This window comes from Hyaena hyaena, unplaced genomic scaffold, assembly GCF_003009895.1.
Source record: "Hyaena hyaena isolate Hyena2069 unplaced genomic scaffold, ASM300989v1 scaffold_568, whole genome shotgun sequence".
Lineage (NCBI taxonomy): Eukaryota > Metazoa > Chordata > Mammalia > Carnivora > Hyaenidae > Hyaena > Hyaena hyaena.
In genome coordinates, this window is record NW_024081199.1 from 582,080 (window position 1) to 602,023 (window position 19,944).

The following is a 19,944-nucleotide window of genomic DNA, read 5'->3' on the forward strand; positions in this document are numbered from 1 at the left end:
GTCTATAAGAGACGCACTTCAGATCTAAAGACACACATATATCGAAAGTGAAAAGGACAGAAAAAGATATTCCATGCAAATGGAAATAAAAGAAAGCTGGGGTAGCAATACTTATATCAGACAAGATAGACTTTAAAACAAAAACGGTAACAAGAAACAAAGAAGGGCATTAATAATGATAAAGGGATCAATCCAACAAGAGGATATAACAATTTCAAATATCTGTATACCCAACATAAAGGGACCTAAATACACAAAACAAATATTAACAGGTATATAGGGAGAAACTGGCTGTAATACAATAATAGCAGGGGACTTCAATATCCTACTTACACAAATGGATATATCACCCAGACAGAAAATCAACAAAGAAAACAGTGGTTTTGAATGACACATTACACCAGATGGATATATACCTACACACATACACATATATATCCATGCATGCACACACACACATATGCACACACATCTATATATAGAGAGAGAGGGAGGCAGAGAGAGAGAGAGAGAAAGAGAGGGAGGGAGGAAGGGAGAGAGAGAGGGAGAGAGAGAGAAAAAAAAACATTCCATTCAAAAATAGCAGAATACACATTCTTTTCAAATTAACATGGAACATACTCCAAGACAGATCACATGTTAGGTCACAAAACAAGTCTCAATAAATTTAAAGAGACTGAAATCACACCAAGCATCTTTTCTGACCATGATGGTACAAACTAGAAATCAATTACAAGAAGAAAACTGGAAAAAACCACAAATATGTGGAAGATAAACAACATGCTCTAAATAACCAATGGGTCCCTAAAGAAATCAAAGAGGAAATCAAAAAATACCTGAAACAAATGAAAAGGGAAACGCAATGTTACAAAATCTACAGGATACAGCAAAAGCAGTCCTAAGGAGAGAAGTTTATAGCAGTGAAGGCCTAACTTCAGTAACAAAAAAATTTCAGATAAACAACCTAACCTACTGAAACTAGAAAAAGGGCAAACAAAGCCTAAGGTTGGCGAAAAGAAGGCAATAATAAAGATCAGAGTGGAAAAAACTAAACAGAATAGAAATGATCAATGAAACTAAGAGCTGGTTCTTAGAAAAGATAAACAAAACTGATAAACCGTTACCCAGATTCATCAAGAATAAAAGGGAGAGGGCCCAAATAAAAATGAAAGAGAAGTTACAACCAATAACAAATCTCGGTGTCAGGTCTGTGAGATCAAGCCCCGTAACAGGCTCTGCACTGACAGCACAGGCCTTTGTTCTCTGTAGTAAGAGTCTGATTTTTTTTTTACTCTTTTTTGTTTTGTTTCTTAAATATGAGTGAAACCATGTGGCATTTGTCTTTCTCTGACTGGCTTATATCACTTAGCATTGTATCTTCTAGGTCCATTCATGTTGTTACAAATGGTAAGGTTTCATTCTTGTTTATGGCTGGGGTAAACTTTTTCAAAGTGGTTGTATCATTTCACATTTTTAGCAATATTTATGAGAGTTTCAGCTGTTCTGCACTCTCACCAATACTTAGTATTTTCAGTTAAAAATTTTCTCAAAATTTTTTTCTTTGAGTGGTGCCTAATCGTGGTTTTTAATTTGCATTTCTCTAATGACTAATGATAAGCAACCTTTCATGTGCTCTTTTGCCATCCTCCTACCTTTTTTGCTGAAATGTCTGTTCAAATTTCTTAAGAAAGTTAAATTTAAGCCATTAAAATTTTTTTTTAAAGTTTATTTTTGAGAGAGAGAGAGAGACAGAGCACAAGCAGGAGAGGGGCACAGAGACAGGGGAGAAGCAGGCATCAGGCTCTGAGCTGTCAGCACAGAGCAGGTTATGGGGCTCAAACCCACGAACTGCAAGATAATGATCTGGGCCAAAGTCAGAAGCTTAACTAACTGAGCCACCCAGGCGTCCCTGAATAACAATCTTCTATCATATGCTTTCAAAAGATGGAAATTAAAAAAAAAAATCCCAGTAGTTTTCTGTTAAGAACAGAAGATGTGAGGTTGGTGTGGAAAGACAGAGGGCTGTGTGACTGTCTGTGCCCACCAATGGCTAGGCAAAGAGTTTGGTGCTCACTGTGGTCTGGCTTCTTGTAGAGTAGCACTTAATGGTTCATCTTGGCAGGTTTTTTTTTGGGGGGGGGAGGGTTTTATTTATTTATTTTTTTTAGAGAGAAAGAGCGAGAGGGAGAGGGAGGGAGAGAGAGAATTCCAAGAAGGTTCCATGCTGTCAGTGCGGAGCCTGACGTGGGGCTGGATCCCGTGAACCGTGAGATCTTGAACTGAGCCAATATCAAGAGTTGGGATGCCTAACCAACTGAGCCACCTGGGCGCCCTTGGGCAGACTTTTCATTTGTTTTCTAATTTATATCATGTGGGCAGCAATTTACTTTTTAAGTTTAGAACACACGAAAAGCCTGCTATTGTCTTTCAAGTCTAAATTTGAAGCTCCATGAAAGCAGAAATCGTAACCATAGCATAAGAACAGAACTTTACACATAACAGGCATGTAATAAATGCATGTAACTGCCATAATTCTTAGTGTTCTACAAAAACTCAGCTTTGATTTATATTTTCAGCAAGCTGAATCAATATAAGCAAAAGAAATCTTCCATGTTAATGTTACAATGTGCAGCAGCTTTTTTTTTTAAATAGTTTATTGTCAAGTTGGTTTCCATATAACACCGAGTGCTCACCCCCACAAGTGCCCTTCTCCATGCCCATCATCCCCCTTCCCCTCCCCCCACCCCCATCAGCCCTAGGTTTGTTCTCGGCATTCAAGAGAGTCTCTCATGGTTTGCCTCCCTTCCTCTCCCTCACTATTTTCCCCCTTCTTCTCCCCCACGGTCCTCTGTTAAGTTCCTCCTAATCCTCCTATACCTGCAAACAAATGGTATCTGTCCTTCTGTGCAGCAGCTTTCTTAAACAAAATGTTTTTCAATTGTCCCATCCTTTTAGTTTTCTCTATTGCAGACACTGGGTTTTTATTTCAAAATTCCTTACCTGAGCTAGATTTAAGCTAGCAGCTCTACCTAATATAAAGTCATATTATATTAGGGTTGCTCTACTGAGCTGCACAAACCTGCTTTATCTGTTGAGAAAAGGCATATTTTATCAATGGGTCAGATAGAAAATGAAGATATTCAAGACTTGATTGTATGTTCCAATGGTCCTCGCTTCTATTTGCATCTTATGCTGTTAGTGAAATTTGGGTGGATTCTTTTCCTTAGTAACACGTATTTCTCAATTTCTCTTAGGTCAGGCTATTTTGAAAGGCTTAAATTCCAAACACTGAGACATTATTAAAATTAGGAACCAGTCAAGAAATCAACCAGAAAAACCTGAAGCCTGGGTTTATAATCTGCAGCTCAATCTTAACAGCTCTTACAGCTTCTCCTTTCAGAATTCAACACTCCTGACTGTGTACATTAGCTGATTAGACTGTATGAGGATGGCCACTCTGAGAGGGGACATAGCCAGATTTGGATCCAGCATAGGGAACATCTCCTGGAATGATGAACAGCCAGGAGCCAGGTTTCTAAATAGTTTCATTTCCTGCATTTTTATCATATTCACACAGCAGTCTGTGCACAGTCAGAGCTCAGGTCTGTCTTTCTTCTAGGAAAGTCTGGAGTCCTTGCATTCCTAATCTACCAACGTGTGCAGTTCTTGCACTTTTAATTTATGAGTGTTTAGGGGGGAAGTCTCTGACTTGGGAACATATTGGCTCGGTCTAATGCTTGAAGATTATTAAACTTGGAGCTATGCTCCACTATCAAGTCTACAGATCTTTTATTTAGAAGATATGGTGCTCTAAATGCACAAAGAGCTCCCTGTCACCTTCACATTAAAGCCCCTAGTGCCTGGTAAATGGAATTATATAGCTGTCATCTCCTTTCCCCAAAGTTTTAAGAGTACAATGGGCTCATTTTTTCACACTCCATCCCAGCTTCAGAACTAAGAGACCTACTTTGTATTGATTTAAGGTCTCAGAAATAAATAAACCTGCTTCACTGCTGTGATTCACAACAAATTCATGATACACTATTGCATGATATATTTCAAGCTCTTGCTCTGGCTCTCTTTTTCCTCTGGTGAGTGATGGGGGAGGTGGGAGGTAGTGGGGAACTGCAAAGCTGACAGCCTGATGGTTATTGGAGATGGCTGCTGACTGCAAATCCAAGAAAAGACACTGTTGGAGGACTATAGCTTTTTTTTTTTTTTCTTTTTTTCTTTTTTACTGGGGAGCAGGGGTGAGAAGCTAATTTCCTTGTGTTTCAGGCTCGGGTTGGGGAGAAGAAAGGTTAAGGGGAGAAGATAAGGGTAAATGGAGTAGGCAAAGCTTCTAGTGAACACTAATTTGCAAAGACAGACCTACGAACATTTGTAGAAAGAGAGAAAGGTGAAGAAAATCCAGCATAAGAAGGTGTAACATAGGACTGACTGGAAAAGGAAGCAGCTGAACTGCTCCATCTAAGGGATCAGTTAACAGTCCTAAGAAGGCACTCAGCTGGAGTGTAGGAACAATGTTTATTAGAGGCAGAAAGCGCAGAGACCCTGCATGCCACAGAATCTGTGAGATAGGGGTTATTTCTTCACTCTTAATACTCAGGAAGCAGCATGATCCTGGAAGTTGTCTACTCCGGAGACAGGGTAGAGAAATGACAAAGGGCCACAAAAAAAAGTGAGCCAGAGATTGCTGAAGTGAGAGGGTAATAGATTCTAGTATTTTAGATTTGGCTGTGTGCCCTTAGAGCTTTAGAGTACCTCAGTCTATAGTCATCTTTACTGAGTCCTTAAATAAGTACTATCTAACTGTGGACCCAATGAGTTTTAACTAAATACAGTTTTATCTAAATACACAGAACCCAAGGCATGCCTGGGTCACTGTCAGTTAAGCATCCAACTTTGGCTCAGGCCATGATCTCAGCGTTTGTTGGTTTGAGCCCGAAATCGGGCTCCATGCTGACAGTGTAGAGCCTGCTTGGGATTCTCTTCTGCCTACTCCCCCTCAAAATAAATAAACAAATGTAAAAAAAAAAAAAAATACACAGCACCCAAGAAAACATCCTCCAACCGTGTAGAGGGTCAACAAGGCAAGTGATGGGGAAGCAGGAGATAATAAGGCTCTCAAAACCTTGCATGACACTGTGCGGCAGACCCCTAACCTTCTCCAGAGTACTTCCAAGTTGTATGCATTTTAGCTGCTTCTCTTATAATTACTACTTATTTCACAGTTTTGGCTGGCAAGAACATTATTTCTGAATCCAGTTTCCTTTCTATCTTTGTCATCTTTACTCTGTTCTTAAGACAAGCCCAGATTCTGAAAACAAAGTACATGGGAAAGATTTTGGTTCCATTCAATTCCATACAGGTTACACCCTAACACTGGGAGTTGCTTTGTTAATTCTGAACACAACTTTTTAAGAGGAATTGGTCTGTATAATCGAACAGGCTGTAGCTAAATGTGAACTTCATGCAGATGAAAGCGATTGGCTCATCAAGTACTGAGCTCCCCTTCAGTTGAGTTTTTTAAGCATAACTGAATGGATGTTAGGGAGTAACACGTTACAGAGGAAATTCCAACACCACTTGAGTGGTTGGACTTTTGAGGATATTCCACTCCCAATAATTATAATTCTGTGACTACCTGCTGTCATCAATAGTTAACATCATTAACACCACCACTATCACATGGCATTTATTTTTCTGTAATATGAATAAGAAATGTGATTAACAAAGTTTTCTTTGTTTATTCTTTATTATTCTTTACAACTCTTATTCTGAATTTTGCTACTATGTAAAAACTTCACATATCACTAACATGTAGTAATCTCACTAGGTATATAATATCCTAACATGTAGCAACTATTTTATTTTATTTATATTTTTAAGTTTATTTATTTATTTTGAGAGAGGTAGAGACATTGTGATTGGGGCAGGGGCAGAGAGAAAGGGAGACAGAGAATCCCAAACAGACTCTCTGCACTATCAGCACAGAACCGGATGCGGAGCTTGAACTCACAAACCGTTAAAATCATGACCTGAACCAAAACCAAGAGTCGGACACTTAACTGACTGAGCCACCCAGGCACCCCTGTAGCAACTTTTAGACCATACCTACCCTCCTTCCCAATCTATCCTCTCCCTCCTCCAGCCTAATATGGTTTCCTGGCTACAAATCAATAGATACCTTCACAGCATAACAGAATGCTAAACAGTAAAGAGAATTTAAGATTAAGAGATCCTCTGGTCTTCACCTTAGGATGGGAAATGTATTTTATAAAGAGGAAATTGAGGTCCCAACAGATTACAGTCCAAAATTATTTATCTAGTAAATGGCACGGAGCGGAATGATGAAAAGTTTTTTGTTTGCTTTTTTTTTCTAACCTAAAAGTTCAGCATTTTAGATCAGTAACTTCAAAAAGTTTCAGCATTTATAATATTGTATCAAACACAATAATTCTTGAGTCTATATTTAATGCTCCAGGTAGGGCCTGAGAGCGCTGCTTCCACCCAGAGGTTCAGTACTGATAACTTGTTTTAGGTTCTCCCAAGTCATTAGTCTCCAAGCCATCCATACAGGGCTCTCTTAGTCAGAGGCGATTTCTCTAATGAAGCTCTCAGGGAAATTCTACCCTGCAAGATCTCTAAACCAGACAGCTGGAGATCAGGCTGAAGGCAGATCATAATGACTCACTATGGAGTCAAACATACCTGGTACAGTTTTCTACCAAACCTGAGGAACATCAAATAAAAAAACAAAAGACCGCCCCCCCCATGGGGCTGGGTTTGCCCATGTTTTGTGTGTGGGTGTTGGGGGTCCAGGGTAATAGGGTTTGAAAACTAAGAAGATGTACCCATCACAATCTTTTCTGAGAACCCATTCATAATGCTAAAGCGAGCCTTACTCAGAAAGGAAGCTCAAATGCCCTCTTTAAAAGGAGAGCTATCCCATCTGGAGCTTCCGGAATACAGGGACTGTCTATTGTGAAAATAGGTAGTTAGGGACTTTTAAAAATGCAAATTGCTGGTCTGATCCTTAGAGTGATTATGGGCTATTGTATCAACAAGTCCTTAGGGACTACTGTAGACAGATGACTGACACATATACTACCCTATCAGGACCCAACATGGTGCCTCTGACGTTAATGGCTTTCCAAAGTGCAGTGATTGTTTTTAGATAACACCTATTGGGAAAGTCAATACATGAATGTACTGCCAAGGCCAGCACGGACATCTAACATTTTCTTAAAGGAATTTTTGATTTTCAAAGGATCAGAAAGTATAGAGAACGTTGTGTTTGTATTTCCTTTCCAGGGTTTGGACAAGGTGCTGCAATGAGAAAGTACCCTAAATTCAGCTTAGGAAACACTACAACACTGTCAGTGATTTACCTATATTAACTCATTTAATCCTCATAAGACCTGGTAAATAGGTACTATTATTATCCTCATTTTACAGTTAATACAACTGTGACCCAGAAAAGCTAAGAAAATTGCCCAAGTTCACACAAGCTAGTAGGTGACAGAACCAGGAATTAATAAACCCAGGCAATTGGGCTTTAGTGTCCATGATCTTAACCACTGCAGCTCTTTAAATTATGTGAATGTTACAATGCTGCCTCACTGCAAGAGCTAAATAATCTCCCATTCTTTTTCAAAAAAATATTTATTATTTTTTTAAAGTAATCTCTACACCCAAAGTTGGGCTCAAACTCATGACCTCAAGACCAAGAGTCACATGCTCCCCTGACTGAGCCAGCCAGGTGTCCCTCTTTCCTTCCCTTCTTGAGCCTCTGTAATTCTCTGATGCTGTGTGTCACAAAGTCAGGGGTGAGTATGGAGAATGCCCAGTGCAGGTTCCCAGTCCTACAAGATTGTGGGAGGAGCTCTGATATGGCACACAACGGAGTGAGCAACTACTTCACATTTCATATTGCACAGATACATAAAAATATGTATTTGCAAACTGAGATCTAGAGGACTTGTATCAAGTCTTAAAAACAAGATTAGAATACAGACCTAACATATATAGCCCTAGCGACACCATCATATAATTTCTTTTTCCTTGGCAGATTCAGTGGAAACAAGGGCCTGATCTCAATTAGGGAGATAAGATTATGGCATTCCCCTCTCCCTAACGCAGAAACTTTATTTTTCATTTATTTTTTTTAATGGTTACTTATTTTTGAGAGAGACCAGAGCATGAGCAGGGGAGGGGCAGAGAGAGAGAGAGAGAGAGACACAGAATTGAAAGCAGGCTCCAGGCTCTGAGCTGTCAGCACAGAGCCTGATGTGGGGCTTGAACTCAAGATCTCAAACTGCAAGATTATGAGCTGAGCTGAAGTTGGACACTTAACCGATTGAGTCACCAGGCGCCCCAAGCAGAAGCTTTAAAATGTCACATGTCAACTCCTGAACGAATCTATAATCCCATCTCTCACAGCCATCAGCACATGCCTTACCTCCATAGACAATAAGGACAGGCTATAAATTGCAAATTCTGATTTCTCTGTGTATACTTCAAGTCTGGGGGATGGACTGAGGACTAGCAGGCTCTAGACTCCATCAGTGTTCCCTTACAATGCTAGGTCCTGCTAGCCTATCCAACACCTAATGTCATCATATTAGAGACATTATGTACAAACAGGAATGGTGGAGTAGGGGAAGTAAATCCGAAAGTTACTGGAAATATCCACTGGCATGTTGACTCAGAAGTCTGTGACAGTAGAAACTGTCTCAGCCCCTTAAGGCTCTATCTTAACCAGTTCCCCAAGCATACTGGTTGCTATCTTTGCAAGGCTAATATGACACTCTTCCAGCAGGCAAACATCCATCAGGTTTGCCTTATCTCTCAGTGAGGCATTCTGAGCAATCTGACACCTACAGCCTACAGTTTGTAGAGCTAAGAACCTATGGCCTTCTTGGGGGCCATGCAATAGCAGACCTAGAAAACCCAGATACTACACCCCTCCTCAACTTGGTAATATTTTGAATGTTTTAGAAATTATTACAGGCAGAGAACAAGATAGACAAGGAAAGAGAATACAAATACTGAGATAATGGGGGAAAGGGATAAAAATACGAATGTGGGAAGCACCCTCCGGTTTTGGAACAAAAGACACAGTGTGGCAAAGGATGATGCCTGTGAATAAAATGTGTAAACGTACAGTAAAACCACTGAAAGTAAAAAACAGGAAACCTCCAGAACATTTATATTTTATTTGCAGGTTACTACCGTTGGCTACAAAAGGAAATCCTTTACAAAGTAAGAGTCTTTGGAAGCAAAAGGTAGGAAGGTCTGAACTAATTAAAAAAAGGTCGGCTAACGACAGGCAACATCACGTGTGCACTGAGATGGAGTGTAGCCATAAAAGCTTGACACATACATGCAATGTATTAAGTTAGGAATGTGTCTCTCTCCAGCTTCATATCTATTAAAGGAAAAATTTACATGTTGCTGTATTATAGAAGTATGATATGTGGTGTGCCAACCCTTTCTCTTCAAATTGAACCATGTTAAGTCAAATCAGCGATGGGGGGGTAAGGGGATGGGGAGGGGAGGAGAAAAGCAGGGAGAAAGAAAGTTTCAAAAAAATCTCTGCCTCAGCAAAAGTTTTCATTAAAATTTTAGACAAATGATCCCTGTGTCCTTCTCCCTTGCTGCCTGGGGCTCCATGCTATTTCTATGCAAATAACAACCTCGTGGTTTATATCTTATTATTTCCACCGGAGCTGCAGCGACATGACCTGAGACGTGTAAGAGCTGGGGGGGGGGAGGGGGGCGGGGGGGAGGGGACTTGAAGAGGAGAGAGAAAGAGAGAGAAAGAGAGAGAGAGATGGAGTGGGTGTTCACTCAAGTGTGAAAAAATATTGTCAGGAGTGAGCATCAAGAACAAAAAAAAATTGCAGGGATAACGTGTTTATTTCAGTCCCCCCACCCCCAGCCCCCACCCTACCCCCCCTTGCAAACCGGCACCTTTTAAAATTCATTGGGCATCAGGCGATCATGCACAATCCATCTGCTTTCACTTTATCATTTGCATTTCATGCCTCCTGGCTTTTGATGTGCTGATACTTTGATGCAGTCAGGAGACGCGCATTATCATTATTTCAATTTTCAAAGGGGTCAACGGGATCGGCACTTGCACACACAGATTTCTTTTTTCCTACAACCTCTGCACACCCCCTCCCTTCCTATTCTTCACCCCAATGTTTAACATAAAGGATGAAGACTCAAAAAGGTGGGGGTCAAATGTTTACAGTCTAAAAGCTTGCGTATACCACCTACATTTCCACTTTGCACAGGTACACGCATACTCAAGCAAAATGGTCAAGGCTTAAGGAGACTCTACAGTGTTTTCAGACATGCACAAAGACTTTCTCACACATGGATACTCAGGGAGGCACACAGAGAGAAACAGAGGGATCTAGAAGCAAGATACAGACACAAAGAAACAAGAGACCAGTACTCACGCAGGAAGAGACACACACTCTAAGTGATCTGCACACACCCATAAGAGACAGATTCCCACAGTAAGAAAGGCAAAGAGAGATGTCGAAAGACACCAATACATACAAAGACAAAACATGCAAAAGGAGTGAGTCAGAGGAAGCAATCTATGTTTGCAGCTTCCGTATAGTTTCCTTTTTCATAGTGGATAGGCGAAGGTGCAGAGAGGACATTCTGAATGAATTTGCATGAAATCCGGTGTCTTCCAACAACACGTCTGTGTACTTAAGAGGCACTGACGTAAAGACAGTGAAGCAGGCAGGGCAGGATTAGGTAACCTCTATAACTTGATCACTCCCTTCAGCTATAAATGATCATTTCCTTCTGTAAATGAGCATTGTTTGGTAAGTTACAGCTGCAGCTTTCTTTTCCTTTCCCCTGCAACCACACTTCTCCTTTAACAAGCAGCCCTGCAGGCTAGGAAGAAGGGGAACATAATAAATCTGATCAGAACGATTCAACCAGATTTTAAGAAAAACTCCCTAATGCTTCTTTTATGGCACAAGTAAAATTCAACTGGCAAGTTTTTAGGCAAAAAACAAAAAACAAACAAACAAAACCCCCCAGCAGCAGCAACACCTTTGCTTTTCATAGTATTCTTTGTGTATAACACATGAATAAGGAGAAAATAAGAAAATGTAATGAAATACCCTTCAGAAATTAACTCTCTGTCCAGGTATGGGAATACTGGTGTCTTCTTTAAGTTCCATACTTACAGATAATCGTACCTACAATTATTTTTGACATTTATCAATATCTCATCCTAAGAAAGTATCCAAAAGAGCAACTTAAAAAATTAAACTTGGCAGTTTCTCCCACTGCAATAATCTCCTGGCAGTTCACAATCTCTATTTCTAAGTTACTCTCTAAAGGGGAGTGGGGTATGCAAGTTTGCCATTGTTAGCATGGCTTTTTGCTTTTCCCTAGAGGGAAAAGCAAGCCCAGAGAAGGATACAGACCTCTTAGGAATGCAAAGAGCAAACTGCATCAGATGATTCTCCTCATTTCTGACATCTCCAAAAGCTAATTGGACCAATGGTTATGTCCACTTTTAAAAAATGAAATAACAAGACACTTAATTCCTATCCTTCCACTGGAAAGTCAAGGCTTGATAAAGTTTGTGCAAGTCCAGTAAACCCAGTATCTGATACAATTCAGTGTGCATATAACTCCACAAGATAAATCACCAAACTGTACAAGAGAGAAGAAAAGGGAACTGAAATTGTAATGAGGACCAACACTTTGTGCCAAGTGCTAGGTATTCTTACTTATGTTTTCTCGTTTGATCTCCACTGTATCATTTAAGCGTGTAAATTATTATCCCCTTTTGACAGACAAAGAAAGCTGAAGAGCTGAGAGGTTACATGAGTTGCACAAGGTCAGCCAACCAGTCCCAGACTATTACACATTCCTGGCTCTGGAGAGAAAATAATCTTCCTATGTCTGCAGAGAAGTCAGAACTACATTGTCTTATGTATATTCAGGTATTCTTAGATAGTTTTCACTCTTACAAGCAGTGACCTCACCAAGCAATTTTTTTTTCCTTTGGAAATGCCTCTGTGAGCTTGAATTGAAAAGGCGCAAGAATTTCTTTTGAAGGGATGATAAATCTCTGTCATACTCTTTCCCAGAAATCCATCCATGCATCCATCCACCCATCATTCCATTCAATATTTACCAATTACTTCCTCTATGTACAAGGGATCATTGTTAAGTGTCCTTTTTAAGAGGTTCATTCGCAAAGTTCTCAGAACATTAAAACTTGACACGTTCAGAAGATGTTTCAGAGACAGCTCCACATCTGGGAATAGATCTCTTCACTTACTTATAGATGAGAGAAAGGGAAGGAGGGTAGGGAAAAAAAAGCATTCAATTAATTCTCTTTCTAGAAGGACACTAGAATGTAAGCCCTTCATTTAAAAAAAATTTTTTTGTGTGTGTGTTTTATTTATTTCTGAGAAAAAGAGAGACAGCATGAACAGGGGAGGGTCAGAGAAAGAGGGAGATACAGAATCTGAAACAGGCTCCAGGCTCTAAGCTAGCTGTCAGCACAGAGCCTGATGTGGGGCTCGAACCCACGAACTGTGAGATCATGACCTGAGCCAAAGTCGGACGCTTAACCAACTGAGCCATCCAGGCGCCCCTAGAATGTAAGCCCTTCAGAGCAAGAGTTCTACATGGATTATTCATGAACATATCCACAGGACTTGGAACAGTGCCTGGCACAGAGTAGATACTCAAAATATTTGTTGAATATGATGAATGAATGAATGAATGAATCATTAGGTAAGCAAGGCAATGGGCAGGAAAGATGGAGGGAGATGAGAATGATTCAGGGAAGCATGGACTGAATGGCTTCTCTTCAATCAGGATCTTGAATTAGGAATTCACAATCATCTTCATATAGCTTCACACACTTCCCTCTGACCCTAGAAACTTACTTTGTTGAGGGCTCCAGCTCCAGTCAGAATTAAGTGAGAATTTTCAACCTGGATTGTTCTCTGTCCCAGCCGGACAAGGTAAGCCCCAATTCCAATAGCCCGGCATGTAACCTTAAAAAAGATTAAATCAAAAAGGGAGAGAGAGAGAGAGAAAGAATAAATTCTACATGTCACATATTTATGTCCCCTCCCAAGCTGTAAGAACTAAGGCACAGATATACAAAATCTACATTAACAGGAAAAAAAATGCTTTTTATAAAGTTTGTTAAAAAAGCCCCACAATTCCCTGGTCAAAGAAAAGAAGGTACAGAATTCACTGAATGATTCAAGTATAAGACACAAAGGTTCATAGGTCGTTTACTTCTCTTATATTCTTCCCATTTCATAGATGCTTGTCATCTATACTATAGGTAAGAACAAGAAAAGTAGTTAAGAGAAGAAATTCAAGCTATTAAAACTTTAGTAAAATATTTAGAGAAACAAGTTAAACTAAAGGCTAAAGTGAGGTGCTAGGTTTTTCTAGGAAATTCAATTACTTACATTACCATGTATAATTAAAATCATATTGTAAATAATTTTTAAGAAATGTTCTCATATCTGAATAGCAGAGATGGGACCAAAAAAACTCTTAGCCACACAGTCAGTTCTTCAAAAATTTCACATTCTGTTAAGATTTACCAAGCTGATGGTGATGATCTCATCATAGGCCAATGAGGATTCTCCAGCAATCATTCCAGAGCCTCGAAGGTTCTCTGCTCCAAGTCCCTCTTCCTTCCCAATAATATCGGTTATCTTGTACCTATCAGATACAGCCATGCCAAATTATAAAGGTTAAACACAAGAACAACAATTCACTAAAAGAATAATCACTCTTAAAAGGCTGCTGAAAGCATACTGAAAGCTTATTTAATGCCAGGGCTCTATACTCATCTTATACTTTTCATTCATTTATCTTTCCTTCTTAGATTGGTGCCTATTTTTTCTGGAAGCAATATGGAATAGTCACAAGAGCCAAATCTGGAATTAAGTAGACAGGTTTAAAACCCTGCTCTGATACATACAGCCATGTAACTCTGGAGATAATAGTAACTCTATAAAATGGAGATAATGGTGTCTACCTCTAAGGGTTGACAGAATTAAATTAAAGGAACAAAGAGAGGGCTTGACACATAGATGGCGCTCTGATTTTAGATGCCCTCTCTTACTTTCTAGAACAAGTTTCTTAAAAGCAGGGTGAATGTGTATCTCTCTATAATCAGCAATAGCCATTAAATCAACAATTTTAGATACACGTTACAAAGGAGTAAAAAAAAAAAAAAAAGAAAAAGAAAAAACCCAGAGGCATAGTGAGAATGCTCAGGTCAGTTTCTCAAGTCAAAAAATTCTTTCTCCTTTCAAGACAGGATGAAGGGCAAGATCAAAACAGTGTACTCCTATTCCTACTCTTTTTTAAGTATCAAGTGCATACACAGAGGGGTCCTGGCTCTAGTCTTTTGACTAGAGGGGCAGGTAGAATGTGTGTGGAAGTGAAATGCTGGCCAAGTTGTCCAGAAAGCATCCTGTGGATCCAGTGGGAGCTACTCGTCTGTCTTCTTGGCAGGGGATTAGGAGTGATAGCTGATAATGGGAAATGGGAGATGGGGAGTGGAACTAATAAAAGAAAGGAAAAATATAAAGTTGGAAGCAGAGATGGGCATATATTATTTACAGTTCCATGTGTACCCAGAAAGCTTGGCACTAGGCATAGTTTTATAAATTGAAATAATAAATAAATATCCCGTAGTGGCTCTTAAACTACTATTTTGCCCCCATCTTTCTCTAATCCCTTCTTTCTTTACTTCTAAACTTCCACCAATTCTTTCCCTTTGCCCTTGCTGTTGGCCTCTGGCTTTGCATTTCTGCTTCCCAGATTCCCTGGCCTTTCTATCTTTAGCCTCTCCCAGGAATTCTCCATTCTTCCTTTTTCTCTGAATCTAGGCTTTAAATTCTAGAGTTATGTTACAGGTAAAGCTAATCTCCCTTAAAGGGTTAATGAGCCAAAATAATTGGAGGGAGGGTTAATATGTCCTTTCTAGAAGGCTCATATGCCATATAGTCACAAACACTCATGGGCCCAGTCAGCCTTCCCTACAAAGCAGATCTTTTCCTTCCTAAGGATTACATATTGCTTCACAGCTATTCATGACTTGTTAAGTGGCATTTCTCCCTTTGTATTACATGAAAAAGAATACAAATTTCCTGTTTTCTCCTCTATGATCTGAGTCTTCTACCATTGAGACAATCATTCTTTAAAGTAGTATCAAATTTTAATGTTATTTGTAATAAAAATCTTTGTATAGTGTAATACATGTATAGTGTATACATTTTGTACAGTGTGTCTATGTATACATATAAAAGACATAGTATTTTATATATATATAAAAATTTTGGTCCTTACAACAGTCCAGTGTTATAGGTAATATACTCTCCATTATTACAGATAATAGCAGCCAGGATTTTTGACTGCTTACTACGTACTCAGTGCTATGCTAAGGGTTTTACATATATAAATTTACTTGATCTTCATCTTACAGATGAGGAAACTAAAACTTAGAGAAGAAAAATGACTTGCTTTAACAAAAACAATATGTACAATAGCCTTATAAACTATCAGTAACAAAGAGTTAAAAAATATAATGGGGAAGAAGAATCCATTCAGAATAGCAAGAAAAAATATAAAAAGGGATGCCTGGGTGACTCATTTGGTTGAACATCTCACTCTTGATTTTGGCTCAGGTTATGATCCCAGGGTTGTGGGATCGAGTCCCATGTTGGACTCCATGCTGAACATGGAGCCTGCTTAAGATTCTTTTTCTCTCTCTTCCTCTGCTCCTCTCCCCTGCTTCTACTCTAAAATAAAATATTTAAAAATGCAAAATACTTAGGAATAAACATTAAAGAAATGGCAGACTCCATTTTATACCCACACTGCAGTGTGTCACAGCACCTCAGGTGACACAGTGAACTGCCAGGGGCACTTCAGGGTATTTTATATATTTTAGAGAAACACTATGAAATGTAGTATCTGTTGGATCCCATGTTACTAGCATTAGGTGGTTCATAATTAAACATTAGATAATGCTACATTCCTTTTTACAATGTCTTATCTTTGCAAAGCTGGGTTTTCATAGTTTCTGTGAAAAAACAACAACAAAAAAAATCCCAAGTCCTACGCAAAAATCAATGCAGAACAAGAAACAAGAGTGGCTATATTCAACCTAAATCCAAGTTTTGAGAGTTCCTATAGGTGCAAATGTCCCATCTGTAAGAAACTGTAATTATTTAAAAGTGATAAAACTTCCAATTTATGTGTATATTTTCAAATAGTTATTAATTTGTTAGAGTATAAATACTTATTAAGTTCTCTGGGTCTGACTACTTAGCTTTAAGCTCAAAGCTGTAGTGAAAAAATTACTGAGACAGCAAGGGTCTTATGAACCAAGACGGACTGAGAACTTCCAACATAACCTATATGAAGAAAACCACAAAATTTTTAAAGATACACTTGAAAAAAATGGAAAAACATGCTAAGTTTTTTCTTGGGAAGAGTTAATAATCATGAACATCTTAGATTTCCTAAATTAATTTATAAACTTAATGTAACTTGAATTAAAGTCATTATGGAAAGTTTCTGGTAATTAAAAACAATGAGACAAATATAAAATGACAAAAACAGCTAATAAAACATGGGGAAAAAGTAAGGAGGGAGGAAATCTGCTGCATTAAAACAGTTAAAGTAATGTGGCATTAGCCCAAGAATAGACAGCACAAAAAAACAGATACAAAACCTAGTAATTGAATTAAGATTATTAGAAAAGTGAGAAAAGTATGAATTACTCAATAATTGATACTGTAGTAGTTGATTAACATTCTGAAAGTACTTGCAGACAGATTGTAGAAATGGTGAACCTCACTAGTATTCAAAAGTATCAGTTAAAATAACTGCTGTTTGTATCCTATTAATTGACAACAATCAATATTGGCAAGGGGGGAGAAAAATTAAAGGGGAAGAATGCAGTATGATATCTGCTCATGGAGTATGGGTCTTGGGAAGGCGATCTTTAATTATCAAAAATATCTTTAAAATGGACATACTTTTTGACCAGTAATTAATTCCACTTTTTAGAAACTAGCCCAAAGGGAATAATAAAAGATATTCCTAAAAGTTTATTTAAAAGAACACTCAGCCCAGGAATATAGTAGTAAAAAGTTGGAGCTGTCTGAATGTTCAAAAAAGATAAAATTAAATAAAATTTTATCATAATAAAATATTATCAAGCCATTAAACATATTCTCAAATAATATTTTAAGAATATACAAAATTTCCCCCAAAATAATTTTTAGTGAAAAGTGCAAATTACAAAAGAGGTTTTTCTATTGTGATTCTGATTATGTAGAAAAAAGTTGTATATATACAGAAAAGACAGCAAGAATATAATACACATTAATCATGTTCTCTCTTGGTAGGTTTGTAGCTGATTTTTATTTCTTCATAATTGTTTAGATGTTCCAACTTTTCTAAAATGAGTAAATATTATAAACATAATTTAAAAACCTTAATCAGTAAATAAGGTCTTTAATTAATTAGTGTTAGAGCTATGATAGAAACCTAAGACCTCCAGATTATGTAATAAGCAATCTTCATTGCTCTTTCAAGGTCATGATCAGCAGGGCAGTGAGAAAGAAATGATCATATTCACCTTTCTTTAATCCATGGCTAAATTATTTTGATACATATTCACCTACCTGGATTCTCCTTCATCCTCTACATGTTCACAATGGACAGAGTTGAGAGCACTGACTCTCTTATAATCCTGAGGGGTCAGATATAAGTATTTGTATCCCTGTGAAGCACAAATAGTTTTTAACTCATTATTTGCCATCATCACATACCCAGAAGACATAGCAAAGCATGCATAAACACTTTGTTCCAAAATGAGCTTTAAATTGCCACATCACTTCCTAGAGTTATCGTCTAATAGAATACTAGCGTAGACAGTTCTCCTTTAAAGATGGAAGTGCCTATTTCTCTAGTCACTGACTGTCCTTGAAATAAGATATCTTGTAGCTACCACTGTGACTATATTCCAGTCATTTTTGATCTTTTGTGACACCTCTATTAATGATATCAACAAAAAATTAAAGAAATGTGTGCATTTCTTTAGTAATGTGAATTACCATTCTTTACTTTTTCAAATATGATGGGGTTGCCTGGGTGTTCAGTCAATTGAGTGTCCAGCACTCTAGATTTCAGCTTGGGTTATGATGTCACAGTTCATGAGATGAAACCTTAGATTGGGCTCTGTGCTGACAATGAGGAGCCTGCTTGGGATTCTCTGTCTCTCCCTCTCTTTCTGTCCCTCCTTTACTCACGTGCGTGTGTGCATACTCTCAAAAAACAAATAAACAAATTTAAAAAAAGAAAGTAAATGGGTAAGAGATAATTGAGAGGATAACAAAAATGGGAAGGCAATATTAAAACCAGAAGTCTATGCAGTGATAATCATCAATGAATACTGAATTCATGCCTTTTGCATTTTTATTATTTTTTATTAAAAGATTTTTAATATTTATTTATTTTTGAGAGAGACACACATACACACATACATAGAATCCAAGGCAGGCTCCAGGCTCTGAGCTGTCAGCACAGAGCTCAATGCGGGGCTTAAACTTAAGAATCGTGAGATCGTGACCTGAGCCAAAGTTGTATACTTAACCGACTGAGCCACTCAGGTGCCCCTGCCTTCTGCATTTTTAAATAAACAACTTGTAATTCCCACTTACATTTAAAAATTTATACTAAGTTTTCGTAATTATTTTTACAAATACATACACACCCTCAACAAAATAGTTATATGTGTTTAACAAGTGAATTAGTCACTCAGCCAAAAACAAAAAGGGTAAACAGAGGAAGATGTTTTAAATACTGTGACAAATTATGCCTACCATTTAACTCAATGAATTTGTCCCACAATGAGCACAACATGGAAAAGACATGAATCTGCCACTGAATTTGTATGACTTATGACAAGAACCTTGTAGTGCTAAGGGTCCTGAAGTATGTCAGTTGGCATGTTTTATTGAGTGCCTCTTATGTGTAAGGTACTGTTCTAGGCACAAGTAAAACAGGAATGAACAAAACAGACAAAATTCCCTGGCCTTATGGAACTTATGCTCTAGTGAGAGAGACAGAAAAAATACAAATAAATAAAACATACAATGTTAATGAGAATAATGTTTAAGTGAAAAAAAACAGAGTCGAGAAGGGAGACAGAGCGTTGTGACAGGTGAACTTGTAGAAAGAAAAGCCCACGGAAGTCTTCATTGAAAGTCGCTTCACTGAAGAGTGGAGGAAATGAGACATCAGGATATGGGGGGCTGGGAGAGGAAGTATTCTAAGCAGAAGGAATTGCAGGTGCAGAAGTAGGGGGATATGAGTGTGCCTCAGAAAGAGTTAAAGAGGCCGGTGGAGCCAGGGTGGAGTGAGACTGTCTGAAAGAAATGAGGAAAGGGCAATATTGGAAAGCCAATCTATGTAGGGCCTTGGGTTAAAATTCACATAATACTGGCCATTGTTGTTTTTGTTTTGTTTGTTTTTTAGTAATCTCTACAACCCAACATAGGGCTTGAACTCACAATCCTGAGATCAAGAGATGCATGCTTCCCCAACTGAGCCAGCCAGGTACCCCAAAACTGGCCATTTTAAAGAGTTTTTAATATATCCTGATGTTGTACACTTATCACCACTCTCTGATTCCTGGCCATTTCCATCACCCCAAAAAGAAACACTGTACCTGTGAGCAGTCACGAACAATTTCCATACACTTTTAATAGGAATTTTGTCTAAGTATAATTTACATGCAATAAAATCCCTTGACTTTAAGTACTGTAGTTTGGTGAGTTCTTACAAATGTATACACTCATATAATCACCGCCACAATAAAAATATTAG

General features: G+C 38.3%; 1 protein-coding gene across 6 annotated transcripts in view; it reads right to left on the minus strand.

Moving 5' to 3' along the window:
• Positions 1–19,944, minus strand: part of ACACA (acetyl-CoA carboxylase alpha) — a 272,064-nt gene that overhangs the window by 51,973 nt on the left and 200,147 nt on the right. For all 6 annotated transcript variants that reach the window (XM_039256323.1, XM_039256327.1, XM_039256326.1 and 3 more), the window contains 3 exons: positions 17,739–17,836; positions 13,632–13,752; positions 12,954–13,064 (listed from right to left, as the gene is read on the minus strand). In XM_039256323.1, coding sequence (XP_039112254.1) covers positions 12,954–13,064; positions 13,632–13,752; positions 17,739–17,836 — 330 coding nt within the window. The remainder of the gene's footprint in view (positions 1–12,953; positions 13,065–13,631; positions 13,753–17,738; positions 17,837–19,944) is intronic.